This window comes from Phocoena phocoena, chromosome 1 (genome assembly GCF_963924675.1).
Source record: "Phocoena phocoena chromosome 1, mPhoPho1.1, whole genome shotgun sequence".
In the NCBI taxonomy this organism is placed as follows: Eukaryota; Metazoa; Chordata; class Mammalia; order Artiodactyla; family Phocoenidae; genus Phocoena; species Phocoena phocoena.
In genome coordinates, this window is record NC_089219.1 from 108,346,416 (window position 1) to 108,360,977 (window position 14,562).

Here is a 14,562-nt window from a genome sequence, read left to right on the forward strand (position 1 = left end):
ACCACGCTTCCACTGCAGGGGGTGCGGGTTCAATCTCTCCCTGGTCGGGGAACTAAAATCTCTCATGCCATGTGGGCGCAGCCAAAAAAAAAAGAAAAAAAAACTAGAGGAAGGACTGGGAACAACACAACTATCGATCAACAAGTAACTGAATTACCAGTTGCGGCTATACAATGGTATACTACTCAGCAATAAAAAGGAATGAACTACTGATACATGCACCGAAATATATACGAATCTCAAAACAATTTTGCTGAGTGAAAGAAGCCAGATACAAATGATACATTGTATGATACAAACTACCTATAATGACATAAAGCAAACCAGTGGTTGCTTGAGGGCAAGGATGGGGCCAAAGGAGGACATTGGTGAAGGGAGCAGGGGGGAAGAATTATAAAGGGACACTAGGAAACCCTTTTTTGGGGGGGTGGATGGATATGTCCATTATTTTTATTGTACTCATGTCCTCATAGGTATATATGTATGTCTAAACTTAAGGTATACTTTAAATATGTACAGTTTATTGTATGCCAATTATACCTCAGTAAAGTTTTTTTTGTTTTCGTTTGTTTGTTCAAAGAAGAGATGAGGGTGGTAGAGAAATTAGTTGAGAGGTGTCATTTGAGGTGGAAGATTATGGCCTTGGCTTGAAAGAAAGCTCTGGCCAAGCCAGAAAGAAGGGGCAGTCCAGTCTAGCCCTGAGAAAGAGCAAACGGGTTTAGGGGAAGGTGACTAGACCATGTTAACTAGAGCAGAAATCCTGTATAGCAGTAGGAGATAGAGCTGTGGAAGAAGGAAGAGGCAGATTATGGAGGGCCTTGAATATCAAGCTTTTTAAAAGTGTGCATTGGGTTGTAGTTCCACCATTTACTTCCTAAACAATCCTGGACAAGTTATTTAACTTTTCTGAAATTCAATCTCCTTTACCTATAAAATAAGGATGAAACCCATCTTAAGTGGTGGCTGTGAAGATTAAATGAGACAATGCTTGTAAACCACTTAGCAGAGGACAAGGTAAATATTTATGTGCTCAAGAAGTAGAAGCAATTATTATTAAAACAAGTATTGTTATTAACTCCAACTTAAGCAAATGTATACAGATGTTTGAGAAGGAGAAAGATCAAAGAGGTTCTTTAGGAGGATAAACCTCACCATCATTAATCACCTCCCCTTCAGAGTTAAAATACCAAACTCTAACACCTCCTTCCCCTTTCTCACTCTGTAACTTCCTAGTAAACACGGGAGGAGCCCACGGTCAGTAACCAAAGCTCTCTCACATTAGTAAAAGTATTTCAGCTGGTGAGCCCTACAACTACGGGGATAAATAAAACTGAGCTGAACTATGGTTTCTGGAATGGAGAATGAGAGCACCCCACCCAAGACTTTCAGCCACCACCATAGACTTATATCCAAGGTGCATGCTAAAAAAAAGCAGGCGGTATTTCTTTATATTTTAATTTTAAAGTATAAATATTTCCCCCAAAATCCAGGTTTTCGGAGAGGGATCTTACTTTCTCAGGTCCGTTAAACATTGAACCAAGAGTTTATTCTCTGGAGAGTTTCCGAGAAGAAGCCTTTCTGTGCCTCAGTTTCCTCATCTGTAAAATGGGACATAATAATGGTAACTATTTCATAAGGTTCTTGTGAGGATTAAATGAGTCAATATGTGTAAAGGACCTAGAACATCATCTGGCAAACAGTGAGTACTCTGCAGGTGTTATAAACTTTCTTAAGGACTTTATTTCTTCTATCTTGTTTATAGTGCTTCTTGTTTGTGGTGATTTTTGTTTGGTTTTGTGGTCATGTATTTTCCAATTACTGAGCATTAACAGTGTCCTCATAACAGGCTATTTCAGCCCCCGTGCACTTCTGGAGTAGAAGTAAGTTTGGCTGATGGTTTATAAATATTCATCTTCCAAGTCAGAGGCACTCAGCTTTTCCACAGACCCAGTAGTGGTTGTATCTGTTCATTTCATTTAGTTAAAAACTATATTGCAGATACAATAATCCAGCCAAGCTTTTAAATTAACTGGTAATTTTATTAATAACAATAGCATCTACACACATCTGAAAACACACATGTAAGAAACATAAGATTTATTCAGTCTCTGATAAAGTCTGGAGCCCATTTGGATTCATGAAACCCCTGCAGTTAACTCCAGGATCCCTTATCCAAAAGCAGAGTTGAATAACTCATCAGACCATCAGTGTCTTTATCAGAAAAATCAAGGCTTGGACAGAAAGATTCAACATTCTGTAATTACATGAAGTAAAACTAAAATACAATTGTCCTCGCATCTGAGGATACAAAGGTGGACAAGGTTAGCTGCATGATCAGTGGACCAATCACTTCGCTTCTCTCAATCTCATTTTTAAAGGGATATTAATCTTGTCTATCGTATAGGGTCTCCTGAAAAGCAAATGAGATGGTGAACAGAAATTAAAAGCTCATCTCCGTGAGGAACAAAGGATCAGAATGGAAGGATGTCATAAATAGAGAAAGGAAAAGGATTTCCAGTGACCAATGTTATGAATTTAATGAAAATCCAAGAGATTAGGCCAAACTGAGAAGTATAATGGAGGGACAAAACTGCCACCTCCCCCTTAAAGCAAAAAAAAGAAAAAAATCTTAACAAAGTCCTCCTCCCAGCTGTTGCCCTGAGGTGACCACGGACAGACTTGGGGAAGGAGCTCCAAAAACATTTCCATTTTCATCACGTCTTCACATACATCTAATGAAGATGAACCGCACCCATCCATCCATGGAAGCGATTAAAAAAGGAGTGGGACAGAAAAATTAATTCAACAAATATTAATTCAATAAGTACTGAAGTGTCCACTGTGTGCCCAGTACTGGTTGGCACTGACGATTTAGAGGAAAACCAGACCAGCAAAGTTTCTGTTAAGGGCTTGAGGAGAAAGACCGTAAACAAGAATATAAACGAACAAGACAATTTCTGACCGCTGCTAGGAGGAAGATAAAATAGAGTGAGGGCCCAGGACAGGCAGGAAGGAGAGGCGCAAACTCCTGAGTGGATGACTTGGGAAGGTTTCTGAGAGGTGACGTTTGAGCCCAGACTAAAATGACTAGTGCCTTACAGTTTCTTGAGGCCGAAACGTTCCAAGATGAGAATTAAATGCAAAAATGATTCACAAACCAAAAAATAACAGGGATTTCAAAGCACCAAAGTGAGCGGTGGAAACCAGAATCTATGAATTCTGGAGCGGCGCGAGATTTTGAATATTCATGTCGTCCAATCACGGAAAGGCTGAGACCAGGCAGCGCGGGTTCCGTCCTAAATACCCTGAACTACTGGTATCCACAGGAGGTCACGTCGCAGGGCGTAACTGGTGACTGGGCACCCAAGCAGCTGCCAAACCCTCGGGAGAATTCTTCAGGGCTGTGATGCAGTGTTCGCAGGACTCGGGCTTACTTACATCCTGGGGTCCTTTCTTAAATGAGGATGGCCGAAATCACTCACTTCGTTTTAGAACACCGATGAAACGTACCTAACAGAGCCACCAGGACACAACAGTCTACAAGCAGAGGGTGGGAAGGAGCAGTCTCAGAATCCTAATTTAGAACTGACTGACTCATAAGAAAACTAAGCAGCACAGTGAGGGATTAAGACTCGGCCTAGATTCAAAAGCAAAGCCAGTCACGCGCCAAGAACCTCAAGTCATAAGGGCCTAAAAAGCTACGTGTGCCATTTGCCATTACTTTCATCTAACTACTGCAACTTACTTTGTGAGAAGAGACTGAGGGAAAACAAGTGAACAAAGCTCTTCTCTGGTGATAAGGTGGGTGGCTCTGAAAAGAGCCTTTGGAAAGTTAAGCGGCCCGGCGACTTGTGCGAGCGCCGCGTCCCGGCAGGGACTCACTTGGAGCTGGTGTACTTGGTGACCGCCTTGGTGCCCTCGGACACGGCGTGCTTGGCCAGCTCGCCGGGCAGCAGCAGGCGCACGGCCGTCTGGATCTCCCGGGAGGTGATGGTCGAGCGCTTGTTGTAATGCGCCAGGCGCGACGCTTCGCCCGCGATGCGCTCGAAGATGTCGTTGACGAACGAGTTCATGATGCCCATGGCCTTGGACGAGATGCCGGTGTCCGGGTGCACTTGCTTCAGTACCTTGTACACATAGATGGAATAGCTCTCCTTGCGACTGCGCTTGCGCTTTTTCCCGTCCTTCTTCTGAGCTTTGGTGACAGCTTTCTTCGAGCCCTTCTTGGGCGCGGGAGCGGATTTTGCCGGCTCAGGCATTGTAGAATACAACACCCGTTAGCAAGGAAAAGTAGCATGAGAATGGGCGGGCCTGATCCTTTTATAACCACCGTATGCAAATCAAGGCTCCAAAAGTCTTACGTTTCCATTGGGCCATGTAGAGACCTTGCGTTATCAGTAATAGCTACGTAACAACACCGACTCTTGACCTTATTGGCCATTTCTGGAGCCAATTTAGGACCAATGAAAAATTCTTTCCTGACCCCACCCCTAGGAAAGCTTATAAAAGCTTTCCAGTTGCTGATCTTTCAATCCTGTTTGTTGCGGGAATCTGAGCTCCAGGCCTTGTAGCATTATTTTCAGTTATGTCTGGCCGCGGAAAGCAAGGAGGCAAGGCCCGTGCCAAGGCTAAGTCGCGCTCGTCCCGCGCAGGTCTGCAGTTCCCGGTGGGGCGAGTGCACCGCCTGCTACGCAAAGGCAACTACGCCGAGCGGGTGGGGGCCGGCGCGCCCGTCTACATGGCGGCAGTCCTCGAGTACCTGACCGCCGAAATCCTGGAGCTGGCGGGCAACGCGGCCCGAGACAACAAGAAGACGCGCATCATCCCTCGTCACCTGCAGCTGGCCATCCGCAACGACGAGGAACTGAATAAGCTGTTGGGCAAAGTCACCATCGCCCAGGGTGGCGTTTTGCCCAACATCCAGGCCGTTCTATTACCAAAGAAAACTGAAAGCCACAAAGCCAAAAGCAAATAAATCCCGACAAAGTGAACCAAAGACCAAAGGCTCTTTTTAGAGCCACCCAAGTTTTCAAAAAAAGAGCTAATGCGCTGTTTCGTGATCAGCCCTTCATTTGACACTTTGGTGGCTCTTAAAAGAGCCTTTGGGGTGAGTGGGGTTGGTGTCAAGCCTCTTAATTACTTATTCTTGCCAGGCTTGTGACTCTCCGTTTTCTTGGGCAACAAGACTGCCTGGATATTGGGCAAGACGCCGCCCTGGGCAATTGTGACACCCCCGAGTAACTTGTTGAGCTCTTCATCATTTCTCACGGCTAGTTGCAAATGGCGAGGGATGATGCGCGTCTTCTTATTGTCTCGGGCCGCGTTGCCGGCCAGCTCCAGGATTTCCGCTGTCAGGTACTCCAGCACAGCCGCCAGGTACACTGGCGCGCCGGCCCCCACTCGCTCGGCGTAGTTGCCTTTGCGCAGCAGGCGGTGCACTCGCCCCACGGGGAACTGAAGGCCAGCGCGGGACGAGCGCGACTTGGCCTTGGCCCGAGCTTTGCCTCCCTGCTTTCCGCGTCCTGACATTACGGCTAAAAATGCAGTTACAGCTTCTTTTTCAAAGAGAAGGATGTGGCAAGGATAACCAATTTGATGTAATTTATAAGAGCTACCGGGAGGGGTGAAGCGAAGTGGTTTGATTGGCTAAAAGCTGAGTCCGATCGAACAGCCAATAGGAAAGCGGAAAGCAGACTCTTCGTTTGCATCTTGTACTACGAGGAAATGACGGCCTTGGTAAGTACCTACCAATCGCTGTGAACCACATTAAAGCCCCTTATTTGCATGCCAGGATTTTTAAAGCGAAGGCTTTCAAACAACACGCTGTTTTGTTTTTTATTGAGTGGCAGTTTTTTTCCAACTTAAGAGTGGTAGGTTTTTTTTCACCAAGGGAAATCCCAAGAAGGACCCAAAAGGACTGCAGAGAGCCTCCGGCAGATGTAGAGTTACTCCCACTCAAGGGTACCGAATTCTGAAGCTGATTATCCCCTTGAGCCCTAAATTACCCTCCAAGTCCCTCCCTTTCTGGCTCGTCAAAGCTAAACTTCTTAAAGAATATAGTACTACTAAGGCCTCCCCCTTTCAATTTACTCGTTGCCTGCAGTGTGGCTTAGCCCCATGCCACCCGCCACTGCTCCTCGGACTCCAGTTTGACCGAGGCTAGCATAGAATTAGTCATCCTCCTCTTTACCTCCCGGCGGCGTCCAAAACCGCCTTGAAGCTGAAGGCGGCTTTCCCTTGGCTTTCAAAATGTCGCCCTTCGTCTTTCCTCATCCTGCTTCTGTTCCTTTGCCCCTTTTTTTTTTTTACCTATTTATTTATTTAATTTTATTTCTCCCCACCCCAACCCCTCAACTCTGGCAACACCAAATTCCTCTGCCCGTCTTTAAATCCCGGTGTCCAGCTGGGCTCTGCCTCCCTACTCGCCCCTCCCCCACACTCCTCCATTCTTCACTCTCCCCGAAGAGTCTTACCCAACTCCATGCTTTCAACTAACACCCAAATTTGTTTCAGAAGCTCAGACCCATATACGTGACTGCTGACTGGATACTTAAACCTGTTTGTCCCAATAACTCGACCTATCCAAAAGCAAACTCATCCAAACACCCCCCCGCCCTTTGCTCTCTTTACCTGAATGGCACCAACAATCTTCCAGGTACCTAAGCCAGAATCCACTGTTCCCTGCATCTCAACAGCATATCCAGTGTTACTTATTTAACTTCAGCCTTTTCCTCCATGATCCTCTTGTTTGCCTCTCTTGGACTTCAGCAACAGCCCCTAGAGACTCGTTTGTGTAATCCTCCACCTACCTTCCATAGAAATTTTTCCTGAAAGTTCCATTTCTTTCTCCTCAGCTTCCCATCCCTGGGAGTTCTAAATCCCCACCCCATTTTCACCCTTTCCTGAATATCCCATAAAGCTGAAACCGCTGAAATGCGTCTGGGGGCTCCGAGGAGCTTCAGTTCTTTATGTCTCAGCGCAGAAAGAATTCAGCGAGAGGCAAAGTGACAGATAAGTGATTTATTAGAATACGACACTTGAGACTTCCCAAGTGGCTGGGTGAGAGGGTGCCGTGCTCCGAGAACTTAGTGGGCTACAGTTTTATAATCAAAGGAAAAGTGGGGAGGGGGAAAAGACCACCTTCTTCCTCATTCTTGAGTAGATGTCAAACTTCCAGCATCAGCTCCTCCTCCACGTGGCGAGGGGGGAGGGAGGGAGGCTCTTGTCCCTACTTGGTCAAGTTGGGACTGTCATGGTGCAATGGAAATGAGCCAAAAGGTGCTCATTTACCAAAAATGGTCAATGATCTCAGGTTTCAGTATAATGTCACCCTTTCCTTATATTTTTTTTGTTTTTAGTGTGTGGAGAGAAGCATGCCCTTGGAATCAGCTTACTGAGCTCACTGGGCAGGATGTGGGTCTCATGCCACCATTGTTTTATTGTTTTGGGGCATGTCTCATGCTTCTGTTACATAGTTTTGTTGCTATGCAGGCCTGCTTGATTGAGTGAACATTAACTTAGAGTGGTCTCCCATACCTTTTTCTTTACTTACAATCCCCTAGTAGGATTAACTATTTAATTACCTACTTTGTCCCTTCACTGTGTCCCTATCAAAGACAGGAGGTAGTATGCTATAGAGAAAAGAATAGACTTAAATTTTTCTCCCTGAGCTCTTCTCTAGTGTTCCTCTTTTATCCTCACCTTTGTTCAACTGACATTTATTGAGTACATGCTACCTATCAGGCAATGGGTATACAGATAATTGAGACTAGTACAAAGAGGTCTGTAATGAGATGCCTCTAGAAAATGGAGGCAATCTGGTGAACTCTGTAAGTTAAAATTAGTTGACATCAGCTATCTGTAGAGCTTACCCCTGGTAAGATGCTGGTATAGATTTGTGAAACACCCAAGTACAGTTAAAAGTAATGGGAGTGTTTCCTCAATAGTAGGATGCAACTGAAGACAATTCTAGCCAAACTGATTATAGTATTTCAGAAGATGCACGTGTTAATAGAAGGATATGGTCCACATACCATCTAAATGGGGCAATTACAGTAGGAATGTGTTGTGCTTCTCTAACACTTAAGAGTATGTGTCTGCTAGACACAAAGGTTTAGGCTGTTATAGAAGGTTCCCTGGTGAAAGCATCAGCTTGTTCTCATAGTCTGGGTGAAATGTTTCTGAAAACTATCCAACCCTCTTAGCTCAGGTTCTGCTCTCAATTAACAACTTTCCAATTATTCTACTTTAGGATAAAAATATGAGACTGAGAAGGGGAGAACCAGTATGGGAAGATATATCTATCACTAGAAGTTAATTAATTTGAATTCTGACCTATTCATCAATTGCTTGTGTATTTTGTTAGTGTAACTCTCTCCCCAAGAAGCCAGTCAGCTCTGGAAGTTCTAATAGTGTCAACTTTTCAGCCCTACAGAGCACAGAACAAAATACAGTAGTAGGGACCCCATGACAACTCTGGTACCCTTCGAGGCCCTGCTTGAGGGGCCAGCTGACCTCCTGATTTCTTTTTTACTTCTATCACAGTGACCCTGTGCTGTTAGGAAGGGTAAAGGGAAAAGAGATTATATTAAACCCTTATTAAGAGATAAGCCCTATGTTAGGGGCTACCTATGAAGTAGATATACAGTTGTACCTCGGTACCAGGACCCCCAGTGGATACTAAAATCCAAGGATGTTCAAGTCCCTTATATAAAATGGTGTAGTATTTGTGTATAACCTAAGCACAACCTCCCAGATGAAGTATCTCTAGATTACTTTTAATACCTAATACAATGTAAATGTTATGTAAATAGTTGTAAATACAATGTAAAACTATGTAAATAGTTGCTAGGGCAAGGCAAATTCAAGTTTTGCTTTTTGGGGACTTTCCAGATTTTTTTTTAGAATATTTTCCATCTACAGTTGATTGAATCCTCAGATTCAGAACCCATGGATACTGAAGGATGACTGTAATTGTTTCACAGATAAGGAAACCAAGGCTCAGAGGCGTTTAAGCACTTGCTGAAGGCCACACAGCCACTTACAAAGACGTGATTAGAACCAAGGTCTGCCTGACTCAAAGACTGTGCTCGTCATCCCTCCAAGCACACTACTTCACTAACTAGATTATGGGTTTCATGAAGTCACTTAACTTACCCAACCTCGCTTCCTGCCTCTGTTACAGAGAGAGGGAGAGCTGGAGAGCAGGAGAGTTAGAGAGTGAGAGTGAGAGAGCATGAGAGAGGGATGGAATTAGACTTAATACTTTAAATTCCATCTAGCTATAAAACTTTATTAGATAAGTCCAGATAGGCCAATATCCTACAAATTTTATCAGGCTCAGTTACTATCTATTGCTCCCCAGACCTCCCTTCCCAGCATTCTTACCAGAGCTATTAAAATATATAACAGAGCAGGCCATTTGTAAAAGTCATACACCATCACAAACAGGCTGGATCTTATCTCCTTTAACACCTCTGGGATTTTTAACCAAAAGCAGCTGAGTTCCTAACCAGGCAATCTAGTTAATCAAACATTTAGGGCATTCTGGGTCCATTCTATCATTCCAACCATACTTCTCTCCCTTCCCCTTTTCTTCCACCTTTCCTCAACTCCACCCCCAGCCCCCTCCGCACTGAGCTTCACATCATTCATAAGATGAGCAAGGCCTTTCCACAGCTCCCTGCCATTGCACATAACGTTGCCCTTGGCTAGAATGCTTTCAGCCTCCTCTGGACCTGCAAAATCCTCCTCATCCTTCCAGTTTCCACCCAGATATCACCTCCTCTTTCATGAAGCTTCCCTACTGTCACACACACAGCCTCAGTGTACCCACATCTCTTTGTTCATATCCTGCTGATAGCATTTAAGCACTGTGCCCTGTGTTTTGACCTTGGTCTCACTTCCTTTCTGTGACCACTTCAAGGGAGAGACCATGTCTTCTTCACCTTTAAATCAGGAGTTCTTTATTCCTTCTACCTGGCTCTTAGTAGGGTAATTAAATGTTTTTTGCATAAACAAATAAAACTATACTCTTAGAGAATTAGCATCTTCTCTAAAATATTTCTCTTTAGTCAACAAACCACTCTCCAAATGCTAGCTAGCTATCAACAGTAGACTGTGGTAGCCAGAGTGACAGAAAATACAACAGAAGCTCATCAATTAAATAAAAATCATATACCCTACCATAATAGAGTTGTTAGAATAAATGAGAATTAAATATAGAGAACCTAGTACAGAGATGGAACCTGAGATGCCCAGATGCTGGATTAGGAGGCAGAATAGCTTAATGGTTAAGAGCTCAAATTCTGCATCCTGACTCTCTGGGTTTGTTTACCAGATCTGTGACCATAGGTAAATTACTTACCTAACCTCTAAGGGTCTCTGCTTCCTCAATGGTAAAGCGAGAGTAGTAACAGTAGCTACTTCATGGACTTGTTGCAAGAATTAAAAGAGTTTATAAATGTAAAACATTTAGCATAGTACCTGTCACCAACAAAGCAGGGGATCTCAAAAATTTGAACAAATTTGCCATTTCAGAAATAAACATTGAGTTTATCCTATGACCACTCCTGGATATACACCAAACAGAAAAGAATGTTTACATCCAACGAAAAGCACGTACAAGGATGTAGTATATTCATATACTGCAATACCACACAATGAAAATGAACAAATCACTGCCACACACACGGATGAATCTCACAGACAATGTTGAGCAAAAGACAAACACAAATGTATTCATACTATGTCATTCTATTTATAAGAAGTTTAAAAACAGGCAAAACTAATCTATGGTGCTAGAGGTTAGAATAATGATTAACTATGGCAGGGTGGTATTGACTTCCCTGGGAGCCTTCCGAGGTGCTAGAAATTTTCTGTATCTTGATATGGTGTATTCCCATGTAAAATTAAGCTGTACGCTTAAAAAGTGTGCATTTCTTATGTGTAAATTATACATCAGTAGGGACAAATTAATTTTTCTTTTTTCTTTTTTTTTTTTTTTTGCGGTACACGGGCCTCTCACTGTTGTGGCCTCTCCCGTTGCGGAGCACAGGCTCCGGACGCGCAGGCTCAGCGGCCATGGCTCATGGGCCCAGCCGCACCGCGGCATGTGGGATCCTCCCCGACCGGGGCACGAACCGGTGTCCCCTGCATCGGCAGGCGGACTCTCAACCACTGCGCCACCAGGGAAGCCCCCAGATTAATTTTTTAATGAACAAATACTGAAGTAATCATCATAGGAAAAAGATGAATACTTTGTTGGGCATCTTACTCCTCACATTACATATTAGTGTTTATTAGTTTTCGTTTTGTTTTCTTTAATTACACGAGGCAGCCACCGTAATGTCTCAGTGCTTAAAGCCTCTAAGACTCTTAATCTGTCCATGACAAACCTTCACTAAATAGTACATATTGTCATGACTATGTTTTTATTAGAAACAAAGACACTAAACTTGCCCTAGGGAGCTTGCAACTTACAAAGCTTTCATTTATTTTTGCAACAGGAATAATGATGCTGGCCCTCTCTATTCACATACTAGCTCACTATCCATTCGGTACATTTTACCGAACACCCAAGTATGCCAACAGTGAGCCTGGCATAACACATGCAGTGAATACATTGCCTCTGGCCAGATCTCTCTTTCCACATGATTGGTTTCCTCTAGTCATTCAAATATCTGTTTAAATGTCCCCTCCACAGCAAGGCCTTCTCTGACCACAGCCTCCCACCATTCCCCACCACTGTCACTGGATTAGCAAATTACAAGGCCCTCACCTAAAACAAGTCCTTCTTAGAGATTCCATCTCTTTAACAGCACTCTAGTTGATTTACTTCTCTCTAGCCTGTCTCCTGCCTTCACTCAGATTATCTTGCACCAGACTACTGCCAAAGGCTTTTCTCCCCTTCTCCCTGCTTCCACTCTTCCCATTCCCTTAATATATTCCTCATACACTAGCCAGAGTGATCTTCTAATAGAAAATCTGATTCTTTTCTCACTTTATTCTTTTTCCCAGGTCATTTCACTCCCCTCACCCACTTCTCCGCCTTCCCCCCGCCCACGATCTCATTTCGTCTTCAGCGAGACTCTTGCTTCACATGCGCTTCTCAGATGCTAAAACTAGTAGACAAAAGCTTAATGAAAAACAGTACATAGACTCAAAGTATCTCCTACAGCTACAAAGGGAAAAAGGAAAATTTTACAATTGAGAAACCTGAGAGATACCACCTTAATCAATTAATCAGAATTATCATTAACCATGAGACAAATTGAATTATATGCCCCCTATATGCTTCAGTGAAAGGATTCAATATCACTTCTGCAGTTTTCCTGCCAAAAACGTATATCCTAAATCTGAATCAGAGTGAAACATTCGACAAACCCAAGTTGAGGGATATTTAACAAAATAAATGCTCTGTACTCCTCAAAAATGTCAAAGTCGTGAAAGACAAAAAGACAAATGAACTATTCCAGATTAATGGAGACCAAAGAGACATAACAACTGAATACAGCATGTGATCCTAGATTGGATACTGGCCCAGAATTTTTTTTTTTTCATTTTATATAAAGGACATTATGGGACAACTGGCAAATTTTGCATAAGATCTGTACATTATAGTACTGTATCAGTGTTAATTTCCAGAATTTGACAATTACATTGTGGTTATGTGAGAAAACGTCTTTTTTTTTTTTCTACTAAATACATATTAGCAAATATATATTAGTCAGAGCTCTTCAGAGAAATAGAACAATAGGATATATATGGAGAGGGCAAGAGCAAACAAGTGAGAGAGAGAGAGAGAGAGAGATTTATTATAAGAAATTGGCTCACATGACAATGGATGCTGACAAGTCCCGAGATCTGCAGGGTGAGTCAGCAAGCTGGAAACACAGGAGAGCTGATGGTGTAATTCCAGTCCAAGTCTGAAGGCTTGAGATCCAGGAGAAGCAATGCTGTAGTTCCAGTCAAAGACTAACAGGCTGGAGACCCAGAAAGAGCCAGTGTTTCAGTTCAAGTCTGAAGGCAGGAAAGAAGCCAATGTCCCAGTTCAAAGGCAGTCAGGCGGGAAAGAACTCTCTTTTTCCAGGAGGGTTAGCCTTTTTGTTCTATTCAGGCCTTCAACTGATTGGATGAGACCCAGCCACAATAGGGAGGGCAATCTGCTTTACTAGGTCTACCAATTTTAATGTTAGTCTCATCAAAAACCCCCTTACAGAAACACCCAGAATAATGTTTGACCAAATATATGGGCACCCTGTGGCCCAGTCAAGTTGACACAAAAAATTAACTATCACAGGTAGTTAGAGGTAAATGGACTTATGTCTGAAATTTACTCTCAAATGATTCAGAAAAATAATTATATATGTGTAGTTAGATACATAAAAAGAAACAAAGCAAACATGATAACATGTCAATATTTGGATAATCTGGGTATCAGGGTGAGGGGTATACAAGAATTATTTGTACTATTTTTGTATTTCTGTAACTCTGAAAGCACTTAAGAAAAAGTTAAAAATAAAATACACACACATAGAACCATACATCCAACATGACATCTGTTCTTCGATATCATAAAGACACTTCAGGATCAAGTCCAAAACAGAATTGGGCACCTAGTCTTTCCCTTCCCCACCCTTCCAAACCTGTGCTTCTTCCAATATTCTGTATCTTAGGGAACAAATGCCATCCATCCAGATGCACAAACCTGATAGTTATCCTTCATACTTTCCCTCCCGTAACTAGCCCATTACCACATCCTGTGGGTTTTACCCTCCCCATGTATATCTTATAGCCACAATTTATTTCCATCTTCACCTGCATGACCACCAGCATGGTCCAAGTCATCATCATCCCTCACCTAGACTGCTACACTAACCTCCCAACTGGTCTCCCTGCTTGCACTCTTACCTCCTCTACAGTTCTCCACACTGCAGCCAGGGATCTTTGCAAAATAAAAATTTAAAGATGGCTAAATTCAATGCATGATCCTTGATTGGCTTTCAAAAAATAAATTATAAAGGCAGTAATGAGACACCTGGGGAAATTTGAATGTCAACTATGTATTAATAACAGTATTGAACAAATATTAAACGTCTTAGGCGTGGTAATGGTATTGCGCTTATGTAGGAAAATATCCTTGTCTTAGGAGATATACGCTTAAGTATATAGCAATGAAATGTAAAGATTTTTGCAACTCTCAAATGGTTCAGCAAAAATGATGACAATATTTTTATTATATACACACATTCAAAGAGAGATTAGGGCTTCCCTGGTGGCACAGTGGTTGAGAGTCCACCTGCCGGGGACTCACATGACACGGGTTCGTGCCCCGGTCCGGGAAGATCCCATGTGCCGCGGAGCGGCTGGGCCCATGAGCCATGGCCGCTGAGCCTGTGCGTCTGGGGCCTGTGTTCTGCAACGGGAGAGGCCACAACAGTGAGAGGCCCGCGTACCGGAAAAAAAAAAAAAAAAAGGAGATAAAAAGCAAATCTGGTAAAATGTTGTCAGTAAATATAGGTGAAGAATAAATGGGGTGCTCATTGTACTAACCTTGCAATT

The 14,562-nt window shown here is 43.1% G+C and overlaps 3 protein-coding genes across 3 annotated transcripts; 1 reads left to right on the forward strand and 2 right to left on the reverse strand.

The window, feature by feature from the left end:
* Positions 1–3,878: 3,878 nt before the first annotated feature.
* On the reverse strand, positions 3,879–4,259 carry LOC136123104 (histone H2B type 2-E). The gene has a single exon (XM_065877184.1). The coding sequence runs from the start codon at positions 4,257–4,259 to the stop codon at positions 3,879–3,881; it is 381 nt and encodes a 126-aa protein (XP_065733256.1).
* A 321-nt stretch (positions 4,260–4,580) lies between these two features.
* Positions 4,581–4,996, forward strand: LOC136121006 (histone H2A type 2-C). Its single transcript, XM_065874788.1, has one exon. It carries the CDS (start codon positions 4,586–4,588, stop codon positions 4,973–4,975), a length of 390 nt encoding a protein of 129 aa, XP_065730860.1. The 5' UTR covers positions 4,581–4,585; the 3' UTR covers positions 4,976–4,996.
* Positions 4,997–5,136: 140 nt separating this feature from the next.
* LOC136121103 (histone H2A type 2-B) lies at positions 5,137–5,529 on the reverse strand. Its single transcript, XM_065874907.1, has one exon. It carries the CDS (start codon positions 5,527–5,529, stop codon positions 5,137–5,139), a length of 393 nt encoding a protein of 130 aa, XP_065730979.1.
* Positions 5,530–14,562: the final 9,033 nt, after the last annotated feature.

Coding starts and splice junctions, on each gene's coding strand:
- LOC136121006 (XM_065874788.1), top strand. CDS start 4,586: ATGTCTGGCCGCGGAAAGCAAGGAGGCAAGGCCCGTGCCAAGGCTAAG.
- LOC136123104 (XM_065877184.1), bottom strand. CDS start 4,259: ATGCCTGAGCCGGCAAAATCCGCTCCCGCGCCCAAGAAGGGCTCGAAG.
- LOC136121103 (XM_065874907.1), bottom strand. CDS start 5,529: ATGTCAGGACGCGGAAAGCAGGGAGGCAAAGCTCGGGCCAAGGCCAAG.